This window comes from Pristiophorus japonicus, chromosome 21 (genome assembly GCF_044704955.1).
Source record: "Pristiophorus japonicus isolate sPriJap1 chromosome 21, sPriJap1.hap1, whole genome shotgun sequence".
Classification (NCBI taxonomy): Eukaryota; Metazoa; Chordata; class Chondrichthyes; family Pristiophoridae; genus Pristiophorus; species Pristiophorus japonicus.
Window position 1 is genome coordinate 91,492,206 of NC_091997.1, and position 20,379 is coordinate 91,512,584.

Genomic DNA, 20,379 nt, shown 5'->3' on the forward strand with positions numbered 1-20,379 from the left:
CTGTGTGGTGGCTGGTGTGCAACAGCCACCACACGTTAAAAAAAATCCATGCACAGGCATCTTCCATCATTCAGGATGTAGTGCGGGTTCTTCATTCGAAACACCTGTGAACTCGTCCTTTTTTTTGGCGTGGAAGCAAGTCATCCTCGTTTCGAGGGACTGCCTATGATGATGAGGGTTCTGTTACTAGACGAGTGATCCATGAAACCTGAATGAATCAGAGAATGTGGGTTCAAATCCCACCAGGGCACCTCGAGAATTTGACTGCAGTTAAAACATATTGGAAAAAAGAGGCCATGGAGTTTGTAAAAAAATCTAACCGGTTTCCCGAATGTTCTTTAGGGAAGGAAACCTGTCGTCCTTACACCTGTATGTGGCGCAGGTCCCATGACAGTGTGGTTGACTCTTAACTGCTCTCTAAAGTGGCGTAGCAGGACACTCAGTTGTACCAAACTGCTACAAGTTCAAGGCGGTAAGCTCACTTTCTCACCCAGTCAGGACCACCAACGATGGGCAATAAATGCTGGCCTTAGCAGCAATGCCCTCATCCCCAGAATAAAGTCATAGAAAAATTACAACACAGAAGATGGCCATTCGGCCCATCGTGCCCGTGGAAAATGAGCTGCCCAGCATAATCCCACTTTCCAGCTCTTGGTCCGTAACCCTGTCGGTCACAGCTCTTCAAGAGCACATCTAAGTACTTTTAAATGAGGGTTTCTGCCTCTACCACCCTTTCAGGCAGTGAGTTCCAGACCCCCACCACCCTCTGGGTGAAGACATGTTTCCTCATCTCCCCTCTACTCCGTCTGCCAAGTACCGTATATACTCGCGTACCCTACGATCTCGTGTATCATGCGACCCCTAAATTTTCATCCCCAAAACATGATTTTATCATATATCTCATGTATCATGCGAGTCACTTTTTTGAGATACCAGATGCCACTAGGCTAGGCTTTCAAACAAGTTTAACAAGTACCCAACACGTAACAAGTACCCTAACACATAACAACGATCGAATACAGACCTTAACCGAATCATGAAACATCGAGTGGATTCTGTTGTGAAAGCTGTTCGCGAATCGAACACCGATATAGCAATCATTCCAGCTGGCTTGACTAGCATCGTTCAGCCACTTGACGTATCCATTAATAAGCCATTTAAAGACAATATAAGAAAGAAATGGAATGACTGGATGATGGAAGGAGAGAAATCATTTACGAAGGGAGGGAATATGAAGGCTCCGGATTTGCCTCGACTGTGTTTGCGGGTAAAAGAAGCATGGGCTGAGATAGATGGAGCCTCTAATAATGCAGCAAACTTCAGAGGGAGTTGTGGGTGGCGATCTCTAGACCACAGCAAAGATACAGTACAAGTGACAATAGAGGCTGCAATCCAGCCCAGGAGATACCTGCCGAGATTCAGCGTGGATACGGTCTGCTTAACAGCCTAATCTTGGCCAGCACTTCACACCCGCAAATTTTGTATCTCGCGTATCATGCGACCCCCCCAAATTTAGGTTACAATTTAGGTCTTCAAAAGTCGCATGATACGCGAGTATATACGGTACTTTCAATCTATGCCCCCTGGCTCTTGACCTCTCTGCTAAGGGAAACAGGTCCTTCCTATCCGCTCTAAGGTCATGACTCAAATTACATGCTTTGAGTGAAAATCCTCTTAGACTGGATTTTGAACATGGTTCTGATTTTATTAGTTCGATATTGTGGATACACAACAGTGAAACACTGTCAAATCAATAGCAATGTACAATCACATTCATTGCAATCAATGAAGTAAGCGGCTCTGTGTCCCGTGGGTGGTGTCCATTGGAAATCGATGCAGTAATGTAGCCCAGACCACCCTGCTACCCACACTCAGTGTTGCTTCCTCCGGAATGAGCAACCTAAAGAGAACACAATACAGATTGGTCACAAAATACTGCACGAAATTGAGAATAAAACACAACATGATGGAGATGCTCCGTAGGTCAGGCAACATCTGGAGAAAGGGTGTTACTGGTTCAGGTCAATGAGCTTACACAGGATATACGGCACAGAAACAGGCCATTTGGACTGATCAGTCCATGCTCCACTCGAGCCTCCTTCCGTCTTTCCTCATCTAAATCTATCAGCATAACCCTCTATTCCCTTCTCCCCCATATGCTTGTCCAGCCTCCCCTTAAATGCATCGATACTATTCGCCTCAACCCCTCCCTGTGGTAGCGAGTTCCACATTCTCACCACTCTAAAGACATTTCTTCTGAATTCCCCATTGGATTTTTTGGTGACCATCTTATATTGATGGCCTCTACATAGAAACATAGAAAATAGGTGCAAGAGCAGGCCATTCAGCCCTTCTAGCCTGCACCGCCATTCAATGAGTTCATGGCTGAACATTCAACTTCAGAACCCCCTTCCTGCTTTCTCGCCATACCCCTTGATCCCCCGAGTAGTAAGGACTTCATCTAACTCCCTTTTGAATATATTTAGTGAATTGGCCTCAACTACTTTCTGTGGTAGAGAATTCCACAGATTCACCACTCTCTGGGTGAAGAAGTTTCTCCTCATCTCGGTCCTAAATGGCTTACCCCTTATCCTTAGACTGTGACCCCTGGTTCTGGACTTCCCCAACATTGGGAACATTCTTCCTGCATCTAACCTGTCTAAACCCGTCAGAATTTTAAACGTTTCTATGAGGTCCCCTCTCATTCTTCTGAACTCCAGTGAATACAAGCCCAGTTGATCCAGTCTTTCTTGATAGGTCAGTCCCACCATCCCGGGAATCAGTCTGGTGAATCTTCGCTGCACTCCCTCAATAGCAAGAATGTCCTTCCTCAAGTTAGGAGACCAAAACTGTACACAATACTCCAGGTGTGGCCTCACCAAGGCCCTGTACAACTGTAGCAACACCTCCCTGCCCCTGTACTCAAATCCCCTCGCTATGAAGGCCAACATGCCATTTGCTTTCTTAACCGCCTGCTGTACCTGCATGCCAACCTTCAATGACTGATGTACCATGACACCCAGGTCTCGTTGCACCTCCCCTTTTCCTAATCTGTCACCATTCAGATAATAGTCTGTCTCTCTGTTTTTACCACCAAAGTGGATAACCTCACATTTATCCACATTATACTTCATCTGCCATGCATTTGTCCACTCACCTAACCTATCCAAGTCACTCTGCAGCCTCATAGCATCCTCCTCGCAGCTCACACTGCCACCCAATTTAGTGTCATCCGCAAATTTGGAGATACTACATTTAATCCCCTCGTCTAAATCATTAATGTACAATGTTAACAGCTGGGGCCCCAGCACAGAACCTTGCGGTACCCCACTAGTCACTGCCTGCCATTCTGAAAAGTACCCATTTACTCCTACTCTTTGCTTCCTGTCTGACAACCAGTTCTCAATCCACGTCAGCACACTACCCCCAATCCCATGTGCTTTAACTTTGCACATTAATCTCTTGTGTGGGACCTTGTCGAAAGCCTTCTGAAAGTCCAAATATACCACATCAACTGGTTCTCCTTTGTCCACTTTACTGGAAACATCCTCAAAAAATTCCAGAAGGTTTGTCAAGCATGATTTCCCTTTCACAAATCCATGCTGACTTGGACCTATCATGTCACCATTTTCCAAATGCGCTGCTATGACATCCTTAATAATTGATTCCATCATTTTACCCACTACTGAGGTCAGGCTGACCGGTCTATAATTCCCTGTTTTCTCTCTCCCTCCTTTTTTAAAAAGTGGGGTTACATTGGCTACCCTCCACTCGGATAGGAACTGATCCAGAGTCAATGGAATGTTGGAAAATGACTGTCAATGCATCCGCTATTTCCAAGGCCACCTCCTTAAGTACTCTGGGATGCAGCCCATCAGGCCCTGGGGATTTATCGGCCTTCAATCCCATCAATTTCCCCAACACAATTTCCCGACTAATAAAGATTTCCCTCAGTTCCTTCTCCTTACTAGACCCTCTGACCCCTTTTATATCCGGAAGGTTGTTTGTGTCCTCCTTAGTGAATACCGAACCAAATACTTGTTCAATTGGTCTGCCATTTCTTTGTTCCCCGTTATGACTTCCCCTGATTCTGACTGCAGGGGACCTACGTTTGTCTTTACTAACCTTTTTCTCTTTACATACCTATAGAAACTTTTGCAATCCGCCTTAATGTTCCCTGCAAGCTTCTTCTCGTACTCCATTTTCCCTGCCCTAATCAAACCCTTTGTCCTCCTCTGCTGAGTTCTAAATTTCTCCCAGTCCCCAGGTTCGCTGCTATTTCTGGCCAATTTGTATGCCACTTCCTTGGTTTTAATACTATCCCTGATTTCCCTAGATAGCCACGGTTGAGCCACCTTCCCTTTTTTATTTTTACGCCAGACAGGAATGTACAATTGTTGTAATTCATCCATGCGGTCTCTAAATGTCTGCCATTGCCCATCCACAGTCAACCCCTTAAGTATCATTCGCCAATCTATCCTAGTCAATTCACGCCTCATACCTTCAAAGTTACCCTTCTTCAAGTTCTGGACCATGGTCTCTGAATTAACTGTTTCATTCTCCATCCTAATGCAGAATTCCACCATATTATGGTCACTCTTCCCCAAGGGGCCTCGCACAATGAGATTGCTAATTAATCCTCTCTCATTACACAACACAACAAGATGGCCTCCCCCCTAGTTGGTTCCTCGACATATTGGTCTAGAAAACCATCCCTTATGCACTCCAGGAAATCCTCCTCCACCGTATTGCTTCCAGTTTGGCTAGCCCAATCTATGTGCATATTAAAGTCACCCATTATAACTACTGCACCTTTATTGCATGCACCCCTAATTTCCTGTTTGATGCCCTCCGCAACATCACTACTACTGTTTGGAAGTCTGTACACAACTCCCACTAACGTTTTTTGCCCTTTGGTGTTCTGCAGCTCTACCCATATATATTCCACATCATCCAAGCTAATGTCTTTCCTAACTATTGCATTAATCTCTAGTTATGCTCTTCCCCACAAGTGGAAACATTCTCTCTGTATCCACTCTCAAAACCTTTAATAATTTTAAAGACCTCTATTAGCTCACCCCTCAGTCTTTTTTCAAGAGAAAAGGGACCCAAGCCTGTTCATCCCTTCTTGATATGTATACCCTTGCATTTATCAGAACTGGAAAATACTTGAGATTTAACAGTTTTTAAACTGGAGGAAAAAGATGGGGAGAAAAGTACACAAGGGAAGGTCTGTGATAGGGTGGAAAGCAGGAGAGATTAACTGTTAAAAGGGATGATAGTGGGAGGCAAAAGGAAATGATAATGGGACATATAAAGAAACAAGATGGGTCTAGAGGTGGTGTCACTGGGAATAGCAGGAAGCAGAGAGAGGAAAGCATGGAAAATCTGATGGAGAAGGATCTCATAACCCAGGAGTGTGACAGCCAAACGTGGGAGACCCCAAGGATGCGGACCACCCCAACGACAAAGTACCACAAGGAGATCCCCACCCCAAGCACCATCACACACCTCCCCCACTCCCAGTGGCCTTGGTGCAGCCATCCTCCACCGGTCCCCCGCTGTCCGAGGGAATGTGGGGGCGGTGGTTAAGATGAATTCTGTGTACGGAGAGAGGCCGGGGTGGGGGGAGGGGGTATCCCTAGGTCTCTCCCATCCTGGGGGGGTAGGGGTGGGGCTGGATCTCTCCCATCGGGGGGGGTAGGGGTGGGGCTGGATCTCTCCCATCGGGGGGTGTAGAGGTGGGGCTGGATCTCTTCCATCGGGGGGGGTAGGGGTGGGGCTGGATCTCTTCCATCGGGGGGGGTAGGGGTGGGGCTGGATCTCTCCCATCGGGGGGGTGGGGCTGGATCTCTCCCATCGGGGGGGGGGGGTGGGGGTGGGGCTGGATCTCTCCCATCTGGTGGGGGGGGGGGCGATCCATGGGTCTCTCATCGGGGGGGGGGCGATCCATGGGTCTCTCATCGGGGGGGGGATCCATGGGTCTCTCATCGGGGGGGAGGGGGCGCGATCCATGGGTCTCTCATCGGGTGGGGGGGGGAGGTGGGGCGATCCATGGGTCTCTCATCGGGGTGGGGGGGGCGATCCATGGGTCTCTCATCTGGGGGGGGGGGGCGATCCATGGGTCTCTCATCTGGGGGGGGGGGCGATCCATGGGTCTCTCATCTGGGGGGGGGGGGGGGGGGCGATCCATGGGTCTCTCCCATCAGCCCCATAGATGAGGAAATTCCGCCAGTGATTATCTGCCCATGCGCTGGTCAATGCTACAACCCCAGCTCAGAAGATTGGTCCGCACCCACAGCCTGCTCCCCGTAGTGGGTTAATGTTAACAGGAGTGTCCAGGCAGGCAGCTGTCTACACACGGTACTCTGTGATCAGAGTGACTCCTGTTACAGGCAGCTTCTGGCGGGGGGGGGGGGGGGCAGGGGGGCAGGGCAAAGGTCAACTCCAGTGATGGGGGGGGGGGCAAAGGTCACCTCCAGTGATAGGGGGGGCAAAGGTCACCTCCGGCAGAAGGGGACAAAGGTCATCTCCAGCGGCCCGGTTGGGGGGGGGGGGGGGGGAAAAGAGATCTTCGCTGACGGGAGGTGGGTGGGCAACGGTCAACTCCGGCAAGAGGAGGGGTTCATCTCCAGCGGAGGAGGACAAAGGTCAACTCCAGCGGCTGTTGGGGGGGGGGGGGGCAAAGGTAAACCTCCGGGGGGTGTGACTAAACGGCCGGTGGCTAATTGGCCGAGCATTATGCACCCCTGAAAATCAGGCGGGAAACGAGCATCTGATTGGTCACCACAGGCGGAGATGAATTTTGACATCGCTATATAATGTAATGCAGCGACCGGCGTTGGACAAAGCTGCATTCAGCGAACACACTGAACACTTTGCAATGAGCCTGTATACTAAATATAGCGAACCTTGGTCTGACCACACTGTGCACAATTCTGGTCTCCAGATTACAAAAACTGTATAGTGACATTGAAGGTGGTGCAAGAAAGATTTACGAGGATGATACCAGAACTGTGAGGTTATACCGATCAGGGAAGAATGAACAGGCTCGGGCTCTTTACTCTAGAAAAGGGAAGGTTGAGGGGTGACCTCAGAGAGGACTTTTAGATTATGAAAGGGTTTGATAGCACAGATGTAGAGAAGATGTTTCCACGTGGGAGAGACCAGAATTAGGGGCCATCAATATAAGATAATCACTGATGAATTCCATATTGGATTTAAGAGAAACTTCTTTACCCAGAGAGTGGTGAGAATGTGGAACTCGCTGCCACAGGGAGGGGTTGAGGCAAATCGTATCGAAGCATTTAAGGGGAAGCTGGATACACACATGAGGGGGAAAGGAATGGAAGGATATGGTGATGGGGGTGAGATGAAGAGGGGTGGGAGGGGGTTGGTGTGGAGCATAAACACCGGCACGGACCCGTTGGGCCGAATGGCATGTTCCTGTTCTGTACATTCTTGGGTCAGTGGGTAACGCCAGTCTGGGAACTTGATAACATGATCCTCGCACGATCACTGACCAACCAATGCTCGCAGCACTTAGCCAGCATGATCAAATCTTTCACCCGTGAGGGGAAGATGTTGTGGTGCTCTGCACACACTGAGATCAAACGGAGCAATGGTCCGTCTCAATCTAACCGATCTAATTATACAGTAACTGCTACACCGGCCCAGCACAATGCTCGCGCGCTGTCAGAGAGCGAGTAACAGGCGCTTGCCCTCGCTCAGCCTCGCTCTCGCCCTGTCCCGTGCACTGTGTCGCCCAGCTTCTCTAACTTAGCTTCACCGGCTCAGACTGCAGCCCAGCGACACTGGAATTCAGTGAGTCGACACACGGGCATCGGGTCAACGCGGGGTCGCCGAGGTCGGATTTTAAAAATTCATTCTCGGGTGTTGCTGGCAAGGCCGGCATTTATTGCCCATCCCTAACTGCCCCTTGAGAAGGAGCTGGTGAGCCGCCTTCTTGAACCGCTGCAGTCCGTGTGGTGAAGGTGCTCCCACAATGCTGTTAGGGAGGGAGTGCCAGGATTGTGACCCAGTGACGATGAAGGAACGGCCGATATATTCCCAAGTCAGGATGGTGTGTGACTCGGAGGGGAACGTAGAGATGGTGGTGTTCCCATGCGCCTGCTGCCCTTGTCCTTCTAGGTGGTAGAGGTCGACCCGTACATCTTATTGATGGTACACACTGCAGCCACGGTGCGGTGGAGTGAGTGCTGGTTATGCTGAAGCTCAGTCAGTGGCTCCCTGAGGCTCTGCAATCTGTGTCAGCTCCAAGAGGCACTGTTAGACGATGGAGACCTTCACTCCAGTGTCTGACCAGCGAGAGTCGTACTGTTGGGAAATGTGACCAAATTCTGCTAAGCAAAGCTGCTAAAGTATGGACTCACCCAACCAGCCCACAGAACTGCATCGCAATACACGCACTCCCCATCCCACCTGAAAGCCATGTGACTTCCTGGGAGAGGAGAACAACCGACAAAACCTGGGCAAACATCTGGGGGAAATTCAACTCCGAACCGCTGTGATCAGAACTCATCCAGAGTTAGCAGTGCAAGTGTAAATGCAGGGCTGCTCCCCATCACCGGAACCTTCCCCAGCCCCTACACGCCCTCGCGATCCCCGTAACCCCCTCCAACCCTACACCCCTTCCTATCTCCGTAACCTCCTCCAGCCGCAACAACCCTCCCCATCACCGTAACCCCTTCCAGTCCCGACACCCCTCCCTATCTCCGTAACCACCTCCAGCCCCTCCAACCCTCCCCATCAACGTAATCTCCTCCAGCCCTACACCCGACCCTATCGCTGTAACCTCCTCCCCCTACACCCCTCCCTATCTCTGTAACCCCCCCCCCCCCAGCCCCGACACCCCTCCCTAGCTCTGTAACCCCCTCCAGCCCCTACACACCTCCCTATCTCCGTAACCTCCTCCAGCCCAACACCCCTCATTATCTCTGTAAGCTCCTCCAGCCCCTACACTCCTCCCTACAACTGCAACCTCCTCCAGCCCCTACACCCCTCCCTTTCTCTGTAACCTCCTCCAGCCCCTACACCTCTCACTATCTCTGTAACCTCCTCCAGCAACTACACTCCTCCCTACTCTGTAACCTCCTCCAGCCCTCCCTATCTCTGTAACCACCTACATCCCTCCCTATCTCTGTAATCTCCTCCAGCCCTACACCCCTCCCTATCTCTGTAATCTCCTCCAGCTCGACATCCCTCCCTATCTCTGTAACCTCCACCAGCCCTACACCCCTCACTATCCTTATAACATCCTCAAGCCCCTACACCCCTCCCTATCTCTGTAATCTCCTCCAGCCCTACACCCCTCACTATCTCTGTACTCTCCTTCAGCCCTCCCTATCTCTGTAACCACCTCCACCCCTACAGCATTCCCTATCTCTGTAACCTCCTCCAGCCCGACATCCCTTCCTATCTCTGTAACCTCCTCCAGCCCCTACACCACTCATTATCTCTGTAACTTCCTCCAGTCTTACACCCCTCCCTATCTCTGTAACCTCCTCCAGCCCTCCCTATCTCTGTAACCTCCTCCAGTCCTACATCCCTCCCTATCTCTGTAACCACCTCCAGCCCTACACCACTCCCTTTCTCTGTAACCTCCGCCAGCCCTACAACCCCCCCCCCCCCCCCCGAGATGTCTTCGCTCCTCTAATTTTGCCCTCTTGTGCACTTGTGCATCCCTGATTTTAATTGCTCCACCATTGGTGGCCGTGCCTTCAGCTGACATGGTCTGAAGCGTTGGAATTCCCTGCCGAAACATCTCTGCCCCGCACCTCTCTCTCTCCTCCTTAAAACCTACCTCTATGACCAAGCCAGTCCTAATATCCCCTTATGTGGCTTGGTATCCAATTGTGTTTGAGAACGCTCCTGTGACAGGGTTTACTATATATATTTGAGAACGTTCCTGTGACAGGGTTTACTATATGAAACGGTGCTGTATAAAGACAAGCTGTTGTTGGGCCACTCAGAAGCCCGAGCAGCTTTTACTGGGAGAAAGAGCAGCAACTACGTTATAGGGCGGCCCTCCACCTACCTTCTGTGAGCCTGGCCTTTCCACCGGTGGGCTGACACAGAACGGTGGAGCACCCGACACACAGCACCACGGTCTGAGCATGGCTGAACACGGTCGTGATCTTGTAGCAGCCTAGGAGAAAGAGAGAAACACACAGATACTGTCATTGTTTTACTGACAATGGGCATCGAATAACAAAGTGAGAAAACGCCAGACGCTCCTTCCACTTGGTGATTTTTCCCATTCCCCACTCCTCGTTTACCAGCTGTGGCTCAGTGGGTCAGAGGGTTGTGGGATCAAGTACCACTCCAGGGACTTGAACATAGAAAATCTAGGCCGGCACTCCAGTGCAGTGCTGAGGGAGTGCTGCACTGTCGGAGATGCCGTCTTTCAGATGAGACGTTAAACCAAGGCTCCATTTGCCCCCTTAGGTGGATGTAAAATATCCCACAGCATTACTTGAAGAACAGCAGGGGAGTTATCTCCGGTGTCCTGGCCAATATTTATCCCTCAATCAACATAACAAAAACGGATTATCTGGTCATTATCACAGTGCTGTTTGTGGGAGCTTGCTGTGTGCAGATAGGCTGCTGCGTTTCCCACATTGCAACAGTGACTACACTCCAAAAGCACTTTATTGGCTGTAAAGCATCTTGAGACATCCCGAGGTTGTAACAGGTGCTATATAAATGCAAGCCTTTCTTATCTCGATGATAACTAACAACCATTTGTGGCCCATGTCTTTTGTTTTAATGAGTTCAGACGCAACAACATCGTAGTAGGGAAAACAGCCAACTCTGCATGAATTTATTTGAAACCAAGTCCCCTTGTTGACTATAAAGGATGTCAGATTCCTGGCGAATCTAATGACTGTTTAATAAGTGAATCTGCCAAAATCCAGAGCGATGAATTTGCCCAGAATTCAGTTGAGTCAATGACCATGATTCCATTTGGAGGCCAGTGGGGAAAAAAATGGGCCGGTGGATTCTTACTTGAATCCAAGGCCTTGATTAAAATGGCTGCTGCTTGTCAGTCTCCCATAAAGGCAGCAAATCTCTCCTTAGTTACCTTGGTTGCTATGTGGCTCAAAACACCTGCCGTTAAAGAATGTTATAACTGGATGCGAGTTTCCAAGATTGTGTCTTGTTGGCTGGCGCAGATACGATGCTAAGTACTGCAGGGAATCGAATCCGGCCAGGGTGATCTCCTGGACTAGTTTCGATCGCCTGGATGGGTCGAAGAGGAATTTTCCCAGATTTTTTTCCCCAATTGGCCTGGGTTTTTATCTGGTTTTTGCCTCTCCCAGGAGATCGCATGGCTCCGGTTGGGGTGGAGTGTAGAATGTTTCAGTATAAGGGCTGTCGCAGTTGTGTGGGGTGGACTGGTTGGGCTGGGTGCTCTTTACCTTTCCGCCATTGTTCATAGGTTTATAATGTAACCTTCAGGGCTGCTGACCGAGGGCCGTGTGGCTCTTTCTCGGCCGGCGCGGACACGATGGGCCGAAATGGCCTCCTTCCGTGCTGTAAATTTCTATGTACATATACTGTACAACACACAGCGCGAACTGGGATCCCAGCGGAAGGAGACTTTATTCCGTTAGGGCTTTGAATAACTCTCTCACTTTTTAAACCAATGTTGTCTGTCTGATAGCCCATGTCTTTAAGTTCATTTGCTCAGCGTCACCCGTTAGTGTCTGAGAGGGGCGCAAACAGGCCGCTACGCACTTACCGTCCAGGTGCCATGCTAGCAGCGCCTCCCGCCACCTTCGATGAAGGTTTACTGGCGGCACTAGCAGTTAGCGCTGCGCACTCTAGCGCCACCCACTGGGTGATGTCAGCTATTGTGTATGTAGGCACTCTGTTAACGACTCCACGAGGCAGGGGTATAGCACTTGAACTGTACGGACTGTAGTCCTTAATGCAGCGCCTAGAGTGAGGACACCAAGAGGTGAGCTCCCTTTTATACTGGATTGCCTTCAGTGTACAGATAGCCCTTAGGTCTCCAAGTCGATAGCGCCCCAGGAGTCAGGGTTAGCGACCGGGAAGGGGTGTGAACACTTCCCATAACGCTCCACTCCCTTCTTGGGGCACTGAAAGTGAACACCCCAGTTGGAGGCGGTAAACATTACCCAGCGCTAAAGCTAGCGACCAGGCGGTGTTACCGCTTCAAACCGGGCTGTAACGAATATTTAGCCCAAGGTTTCCTGACACTGAAGAATAACTGGGAGAAAAACACACCGAACTTCACGTATTTACCAAATAAAATGTCAGCCTGGTTTGCTGCATTATCTCGGCGCTGTAAACTAGTTAACGGTGTTGAAGATCAAGGCCCAATATCTATTTATTCACTCTCAGCGTTTATTGCCCGAGAAGTTGGGGGTGGGCCTTCTGCAAGTGAGCGGCTTGCTGGGCCACTTCACAGGGCAGTTACATTGGCATGGGACTGGAGTCACCTATAGGCCCAGACTGGGTAAGGACGGCAGATTTCCTTCCCTCAAAAGGACATTAGTGAACAAACAAAGCAACTATTAGTATTTCTATAGCGTCTTTAACTTAGTGAAATGTCCCAAGGCGCTTCACAGGAATGTTAGGAGATTTTTTTTAAATTTGACTGAGCCGCATAAGGAGAAATTAGCGCAGGTGACCAAAAGCTTGGTCAAAGAGGTCGGTTTTAAGAAGCTTTCTGAAGGAGGAAAGAGAGGTGGAGAGGTTTAGGGAGGGAGTTCCAGAGCTTGGGGCCCAGGCAGCTGAAGGCACGGCCACCAATGGTTGAGTGATTATAATCAGGGATGCTCAGGAGGGCAGAATTAGAGGAGCGCAGACATCTCGGTGGGTTGTGGGGCTGGAGGAGATTACAGAGATAGGGAGGGGTGAGGCCATGGAGAATTTTGAAATCGAGGCATTATTAACGGGAAGCCAATGTAGGTCAGCGAGCACAGGGGGTGATGGGTGAGCGGGACTTGGTGCGAGTTAGGACACGGGGCAGCGAGCACAGGGGGTGATGAGTGAGCGGGACTTGATGCAAGTTAGGACACAGGCAGCTGAGTTTTGGATCACCTCTAGTTTACGTAGAATGTGGGAGGCCAGATAGGAGTGTGTTGGAATAGTCAGGTCTAGAGGTAACAATGGCATGGATGAGGGCTTCAGCAGCGGAAGAGCTGAGGCACGGGCGGAGACGGGCGATGTTACATGGGTGGAAATAGGCGGTCTTAGTTATGCTGCGGATATGTGGCTGGAAGCTCACTTCAGGGTCAAATATGAGGCCAAGGTTGCAAACAGTCTGGTTCAACCTCAGACAGAAGTTGGGGAGAGGGTTGGAGTCAGTATTTAGGGAACGGAGTTTGTGGCAGGAACCGAAACCAATGGCTTGGGTCTTCCCAATATTAAATGCGAGAACATTTCTGCTCATCCAGAACTGGGTGTCGGACAATCAGTCTGACAATTTAGAGACTGTGGAGGGGATGAGAGAAGTGATGGAGAGATAGAGCTAGGTGTCATCAGCGTACATGTGGAAACTGATGATGTCTACAAGGAGAAACATGTAGATGAGAAATAGGAGGGGGTCAGGGATAGATCCTTGGGGAACACCAGAGGTAACGATGCGGGAGTGGGACGAGAAGCCATTGCAGGAGATTCTCTGGCTAGGATTAGATAGATAAGAATGGAACCAGGCGAGTGCAGTCCCACCCAGCTGGATGATGGTGGAGAGGCGTTGGAGGAGGATGGAGAGGGCACCTGTGTCAAAGGCTGCAGACAGGTCCAGAAGGACGAGGAGAGATAGGAACATTGCTGTGTTGTCTGTAACAATGCCCGACTAACTTTCACACACAGACACACCCACATGACACATTAGAGCATTTATGTAGCTTTTTATCTTCATTGAAAGTCGGCAACTATACAAACCGTCACCGCTGCTCCCTTCACCACAGCACCAGGGGTGAGTTACGAGAGATGGCCTCACCTTGGCTTGACTTCCCGAGTTTAGAGGGCTGATGGCTGCTCTCATGGCTGTGTTTGAAATGATAAACGGATTCGATAGGGCAGGTGCAGGGAAACTAGGGAGTCCAAAGCAAGGGGGCATATTCTTAAACTGAGAGCCAGGCCGTTCAGGGGCGATCACGTTAGGAAGCGCTTCTTCACACAAAGGGCAGTGGGAATCTGGAACTCTCTCCCCCAAAAGGCTGTGAATGCTGGGGTCAATCAAAAATGTAAAGGGTGAGCGAGGGATTTTGATCAGGTAAGCGTATCGAGGAACATGGAGCAATGGTGGGTAAATGGAGCTGAGCTACAGGTCAGCCTCGATCTAATGAATAGCAGAACGGGCTCGAGAGGCTGAATGGCCGACTCCCGCTCTTATGGAACTGCGCTTTGACCGAAGAGTGTGGGCTAGTTTCAGTGACACAGGCTGTGCACTGAGTGAAGCACATGGGAGACCTACTCTTGTATACCTTCAGCTACAAACTAGCAGCTACCCTCCCGGTTCCGCTCATTCTCTGAAAATATCCGTCAATTCCACCAGACCGTTTACTGTACAAGTCTTAGTAATCTCAGTTATACTGTCAACTGCGTCTTAAAAACCATGGCATTGAATAAGTTATCTCAACACTCAGTATTAATAGGAACTTCTTTAACCAGATGGGTTTGGCAGCTTTGCGGCTATGATGCTACTCAGAGGCTGTGAGTTTAATAAAGTTCAATAAAATCTGCTCATTAACACCGGAAAAATGACCAGGAGAGTTAAACAGATGGTCACAAAACACCAATTGGTTCACTGCTGGAACTATGCTGAAGCTCCTTTTCCACATAAAGCACGGTAGATACTCAGAACTCCCAGCCCCAACAGGCTGTGGAATAATCGCAGCTTTCAAGACTGAGGTTGTTTTTGTCAGGCAAAGGTATCAGGGATACGGACCGAGGGCGGGTAAATGGACACGGACCGAGGGCGGGTAAATGGACACGGACCGAGGGCGGGTAAATGGACACGGACCGAGGGCGGGTAAATGGACACGGACCGAGGGCGGGTAAATGGACACGGACCGAGGGCGGGTAAATGGACACGGACCGAGGGCGGGTAAATGGACACGGACCGAGGGCGGGTAAATGGACACGGACCGAGGGCGGGTAAATGGACACGGACCGAGGGCGGGTAAATGGACACGGACCGAGGGCGGGTAAATGGAGTTGAGGTGGCGATCAGCCATGATCTAAATGAATGGTGGAACAGACCCGAGGGGCTGAACGGCCGCCTCCTGTTCCCCCCTCCCCGCCATCTACCTGGTCTGACCCCACACTATGCAGTTAACTCTTAAATGCCCTCTGTGCAACTAGAGTTGGCCAATAAATACCAGCGTTGCCCAAATGTCAAGAGCAAATGAAAAAGGGTAACTGAGCGACCATTTCCTCAGACAGTGACAGTCAGTGTATTTCAGAGTCCGTGTGGGTGAAGTGTTTTGCAAAGTCCTGAGCTGTGCTAACCATCTAACACAAAGGCTGTTTCCTCGATGCAGTGTATTAAACACAAAGCCAGAGTTTGAGTTTGGGCACGGTAGGAGAATGTACTACCTTGTATGATTTAATATAATCTGAACCCCACCATGCTGGTCAACACCTTTATTGGAAAGTTAGCAGAGCGAGAGTCGTGAGAAGAGTTAAAACAGTTAACACAACAGGCACCTTATTTTCCATAGAATTACATCGAGCGTACAGCACAGAAACAGGCCATTCGGCCCATCGGATCCATGCCAGGGTTTATGCTCCACACCAGCCCCCTCCCACCCCTCTCCATCTTACCCCATCACCAGATCCTTCTATTCCTTTCTCCCTCGTGTGTTGATCTATGTTAAAGATGCTATATAAATACAAGTTGTTGTTTATCTAGCTTCCCCATAAAGGCATCTATGCTATTCAGCTGTGGCCCAGTGGGCAGCACACTTGCCTCTGAGTCAGAAGGTTGTGGGTTCAAGTCCCACTCCAGGAACTTGAGCCCATAAATCTAGGCTGAGACTCCAGTGCAGTGCTGAGGGAGTGCTGCACTGTCGGAGGTGCCGTCTTTCGGATGAGACGTTAAACCGAGGCCCTGTCTGCTCTCTCAGGTGGATGTAAAAGATCCCATGGCACTATTTCGAAGAAGAGCAGGGGAGTTATCCCCGGTGGCCAATATTTATCCCTCAATCAACATCACTAAGACAGATTATCTGGTCATCATCACGTTGCTGTTTGTGGGAGCTTGCTGTGCACAAATTAATTGCCACATTTCCCACATTACAACAGTGACTACACTTCATAAAATAGTTAATTCACTGTAAAGAGCTTTGAGAGGTCGAGGTCATGAAGGGCACTATAGAAATGCACGTCTTTCTTTCTTTTCTCCTCAACTACTCCATGTGAAAAGAAATTGTAGCTTCAGCATTTATTGACCATTGTCTTGTGTACTTTTTTTTTTTGGAAATTCGTAGCCAATCGTTCCAATTCTTTGTCAAATCACAAACGCCAGAGGTCACCTTGCACACATCAAGATCACTCTGCGCCAATGCTCTTAGCCAAAAGGCCTAGAGCCACTGCACCGTTCCTGGAAGTACTGCAATACCAGGTTCGTGCCATGGAGGTGGATGGGTCAGGTCCCCCACACACCTCCGTGGAGGTGGATGGGTCAAGCCACCCCACCCTTGTCTTGTGTACTGGGCTTAGAGAGCATATCGAGCTACAGTGCGGGGGGGGGGGGGGGGGGGGGGAGGGATGTAGTGAGGAGGCTGCGACTGCTCTCTCCCCACCCCAGCACCTACCTATCTTCCCTCCCCCCACCCCAGCGGTGTCGATGCCTGGGCCCTATTGCCCCCTGCGGTGCCTGGCCCTACCTGGACCCTACCTATCTCTCCCCCCCCCCCCCCCCCCCCCCGGGCCTACCTGGATCCTACCTGTCTCCCCCCGACCCGTCCCCTCCCCCCCGGGCCTACCTGGATCCTACCTATCTCTCCCCCCCCCCCCCCGGGCCTACCTGGATCCTACCTGTCTCCCCCCGACCCGTCCCCTCCCCCCGGGCCTACCTGGATCCTACCTGTCTCCCCCCGACCCGCCCCCTCCCCCCCCGGGCCTACTTGGGCCCTACCTATCTTCCCCCCCCCCCCCCCCGGGCCTACCTGGGCACTTGACGTCCATAAAGTAGGAGTTGGGACTCTGCACCAGACGTTTCTTCTTATGCTGCCTCCGCTCTGCTTCGGGAGACGGGCACAGCAAATCTCTGGCCAGCTGAAAGATGGAAAAAAGACGACTTTTCAAGATCATTTTAACCTTACTGCTCAAAACGGCAAAAGTGAAAATAACTTACAGTGGAAGGGAACAAGCTGCAGAGACAGGGTTAGAGGGTGAGATGGTGGCGGAGTTACTTTAGGTCAAAGCTTGTCATTTCATACATCAATCTCCGGTGTTCTGACAGAATGCTTAGTGTGGGAGTGAGGCTTAGCAATCAGGCTGGACATAGATCGGGTGTGAAGGCCCGAGCCAACTCCTGTGCATTACCCCTCCCCTCCTATAGGGAGTTTCACTCCACTTTGTTCCGCTGCCAGTTCAGACCCAGACTCGGGCCACATTTACACGTCTGGGTGTGAAGCGAGACCCCGTCATACGGACACGGACACCTTGATATAAATGGAAGTGATGGAGCAGAGTTCCAATCAGTGGCCCTACACACACGCACACGCAGTCTCATACACGGTGCTTTCTTGAAAGTTGCCTTCAGTAGTTCTCAGTCTCACGGTGCCTTGTACCACTGAGAGAACACACAGGAGCAGGAGGCCGCCATTCGGCCCCCGAAGCCATTCAACTAGACCACGGCTGATCTGTATCTTAGATCCATCTTGGTTCCCTAAATACCCTGGCCGACAAAATCTATCTCCGTTTTGAATTTTTCAAGTGACCCCCCAGCCTCAATAGTTTTTTTTTTGGGGGGGGGGGGGGGGTGAAAAAGAGTTCCAGATTCCCACTACCCTTTGTGTGAAGAAGTGCTTCCTGACATCACCCTGAACGGCCTGGCTCTAATTTTAAGGCTATTCCCTCTTGTTCTGGACTCCCCCATCTGACAAAATAATTTCTCTCTATCTAACCCATCAAATACTTTAATCATCTTAAACACCTCAACTAGCTAACCCTTTAATCTTCTACACAAGCCCAGTCTATGCAGCCTGTCCTCATAATTTAACCCTTTGAGTCACGGGTATCCTTCTGGTGAATTTGTGCTGCACCCCCTCAGAGGCCGATATAGGAGGGCGGGCAGGGGCACAGGGCAAAGGCCAGGGGCACAGGGCATTACAGCATGCCGAGGGTGGCACATGCACACTGCTTTAGCATTGCTCTCCCTGAAGAAAATAATCAATGGCGATCAGCCTCGGTCACTACATGAAAATACATTCCCCTCACCCTCCATTACAGACACACCAGCTGCTTTAGGAGGATGCTGCTGGCCACAAACTGCCCGCCCTGTTTTCCCGCTCGACGCCAATGACTGCACTTCACAAAACAATCCATTGGTTGCAAATCGCTGCAGGCTGTCCAGAGAAGGTGCAAAATAAATGCACCTTTTTTTTTTAAAACTCAGCTGCGCTTGAGAAAAGATCAGGAAAAGAATCTGTTGCTGGAAGTGTGCCAATCTGGGCAGGGCCAACCCCGGTGCCTAGAGGGAGTTTTCTGGGATTTCCAAAACATGTTCTATTATTGACTGCGTCAAGCTCACTGCCTACAGTACACATTTTAAAAAGACTTGCATTTCTATAGTGCCTTTCACAACCTCCAGAAATCCCAAAGCGCTTTACAGCCAATTTTGGAGTGTAGACATTGTTGTATTGTCGGAAACGCAGCAGCCAACTTGTGCACAGCAAGCTCCCACAAACAGCAATGAGATAGTGACCAAATAATCTGTCTTAGTGATGTTGATTGAGGGATAAATATTGGCCTCAGGACATCATGGATAACTCACCTGCTCTGGTTTGAAACAGTGCTGTGGGATCGCTTATGCCCACCCAGAGGGCAGACAGGGCCTCGGTTTAACATCTCATCAGCACCTCCCTCAGCACTGCACTGGGAGTGTCAGCCCAGACAATTGTGCTCAAGTCTCTGGAGTGAGACTTGAACCCACAACCTTCTGAATCAGAGGCAAGAATGCTACCCACTGAGTCACAGAAAATTAGCAGAGATTTAAGCACATTATCTGTGCCGTACTGAGGGAGTGTTGCACTGTCTGCAGTGCACATTTTAACATATTACAGAATTTAGTAACATTTGGGTTTGTTTGATGCTACTTTTTGGGAGTTCAGAAATCTGTCACCTCTCAACAGCCCAAACTTTCTCTGTTGTGTCTAGAATCATTCACAAAACAAGGAGAGGATAAAGCCCCGGATTAAGAGCCCTTGCCCCAAATTTATGAGGGGCCTAGATAGAGTGGATAGGACGGAGGGGTCAACAACCAGAGGACATAGATTTAAAGTAATTGGGGGAGGTTTAGAGGAGATAGGAGGGGAAATTTCTTCACCCAGAGGGTGGCGGGGGTCTGAAACTCGGCCCGAGAGGGTGGTAGAGGCAGAAACCCTCACCACGTTTGGATGTGCACTTGAAGTGCTGTAACCCAAAGGGCTACAGACCAAGAGCTGGAAAGTGGGATTAGGCTGGTTAGGTCTTGGTCGGCCGGCGCGGACACGATGGGCCAAAAGGGGCTCCTTCCGCGCCGTAAATTTCTGCGATTCTCCGAGCACCGAGCCGCCTGAAGCAATTCACTTTCGGTTTGACACGTGCTTTAACTCCAGATTTCGCTAATAACGAACAGAGGGAGGGACGGGTGGCGGCCACACTCCCGGTGGAGAATGTTTGCGGGCTGCGTGTGTGCGCGGGTGGGAGAAGGCCCGGCCGACATGTCCCGCAGTGGGTTTGCTGGGTGGGTGCCGCAGCGCCGCCGGATACAATGTGTCTGAAACAGACATGGAATGTAGCGAGTGGGGAAAGTGACACAGCCCGCGCCCCGCGCCCCGCGCCCACTTACAGGCATGTCGGCAGCCGGGATCGCAGCGAATAAACTCTCCCCACAAACACACGCTCCGAAAATCCACACTCAGCACTTGCCCAGTCCCAGGGCCGATGGTAAACACGTGGAACTTCCGCTTCCTCTGCCACACTCCGGGAATGGGGAGGGAGGGAGGGAGGGGGAGGACAAGGTAGTCCGAGAGTGACAGTGCCTCCTGGTCCCTTCAAAGTAAGTTCCTGCCGCACAATTCCTCCGCAACCGGGCAGGGAAGAGGTTGTGTTTCCCGAACACCGGTAGCCAGGAGTTGGGTTAACGCACAAATTCCAGCATTTTGTAAA

The 20,379-nt window shown here is 50.5% G+C and overlaps 1 protein-coding gene across 1 annotated transcript; it reads right to left on the reverse strand.

Annotated features, from left to right (window-relative positions):
• Window positions 1–1,684: 1,684 nt before the first annotated feature.
• Window positions 1,685–20,169, reverse strand: LOC139234176 (small ribosomal subunit protein eS27-like). Its single transcript, XM_070865217.1, has 4 exons — window positions 20,060–20,169; window positions 17,172–17,280; window positions 10,058–10,168; window positions 1,685–1,900 (listed from the first exon to the last, which is right to left on the reverse strand). The coding sequence occupies exons 1-4, from the start codon at window positions 20,063–20,065 to the stop codon at window positions 1,872–1,874; spliced, it is 255 nt and encodes an 84-aa protein (XP_070721318.1). The 5' UTR covers window positions 20,066–20,169; the 3' UTR covers window positions 1,685–1,871.
• Window positions 20,170–20,379: the final 210 nt, after the last annotated feature.

Excerpts from the sequence above, each read along its gene's own strand:
- LOC139234176 (XM_070865217.1), bottom strand. Across the intron at positions 10,169-17,171 it reads TATGGACGTCAAGTGCCCAG|GCTGCTACAAGATCACGACC; the intron begins GTAGGCCCGGGG and ends TCTTTCTCCTAG. Across the intron at positions 1,901-10,057 it reads AAAGGCCAGGCTCACAGAAG|GTTGCTCATTCCGGAGGAAG; the intron begins GTAGGTGGAGGG and ends TGTTCTCTTTAG.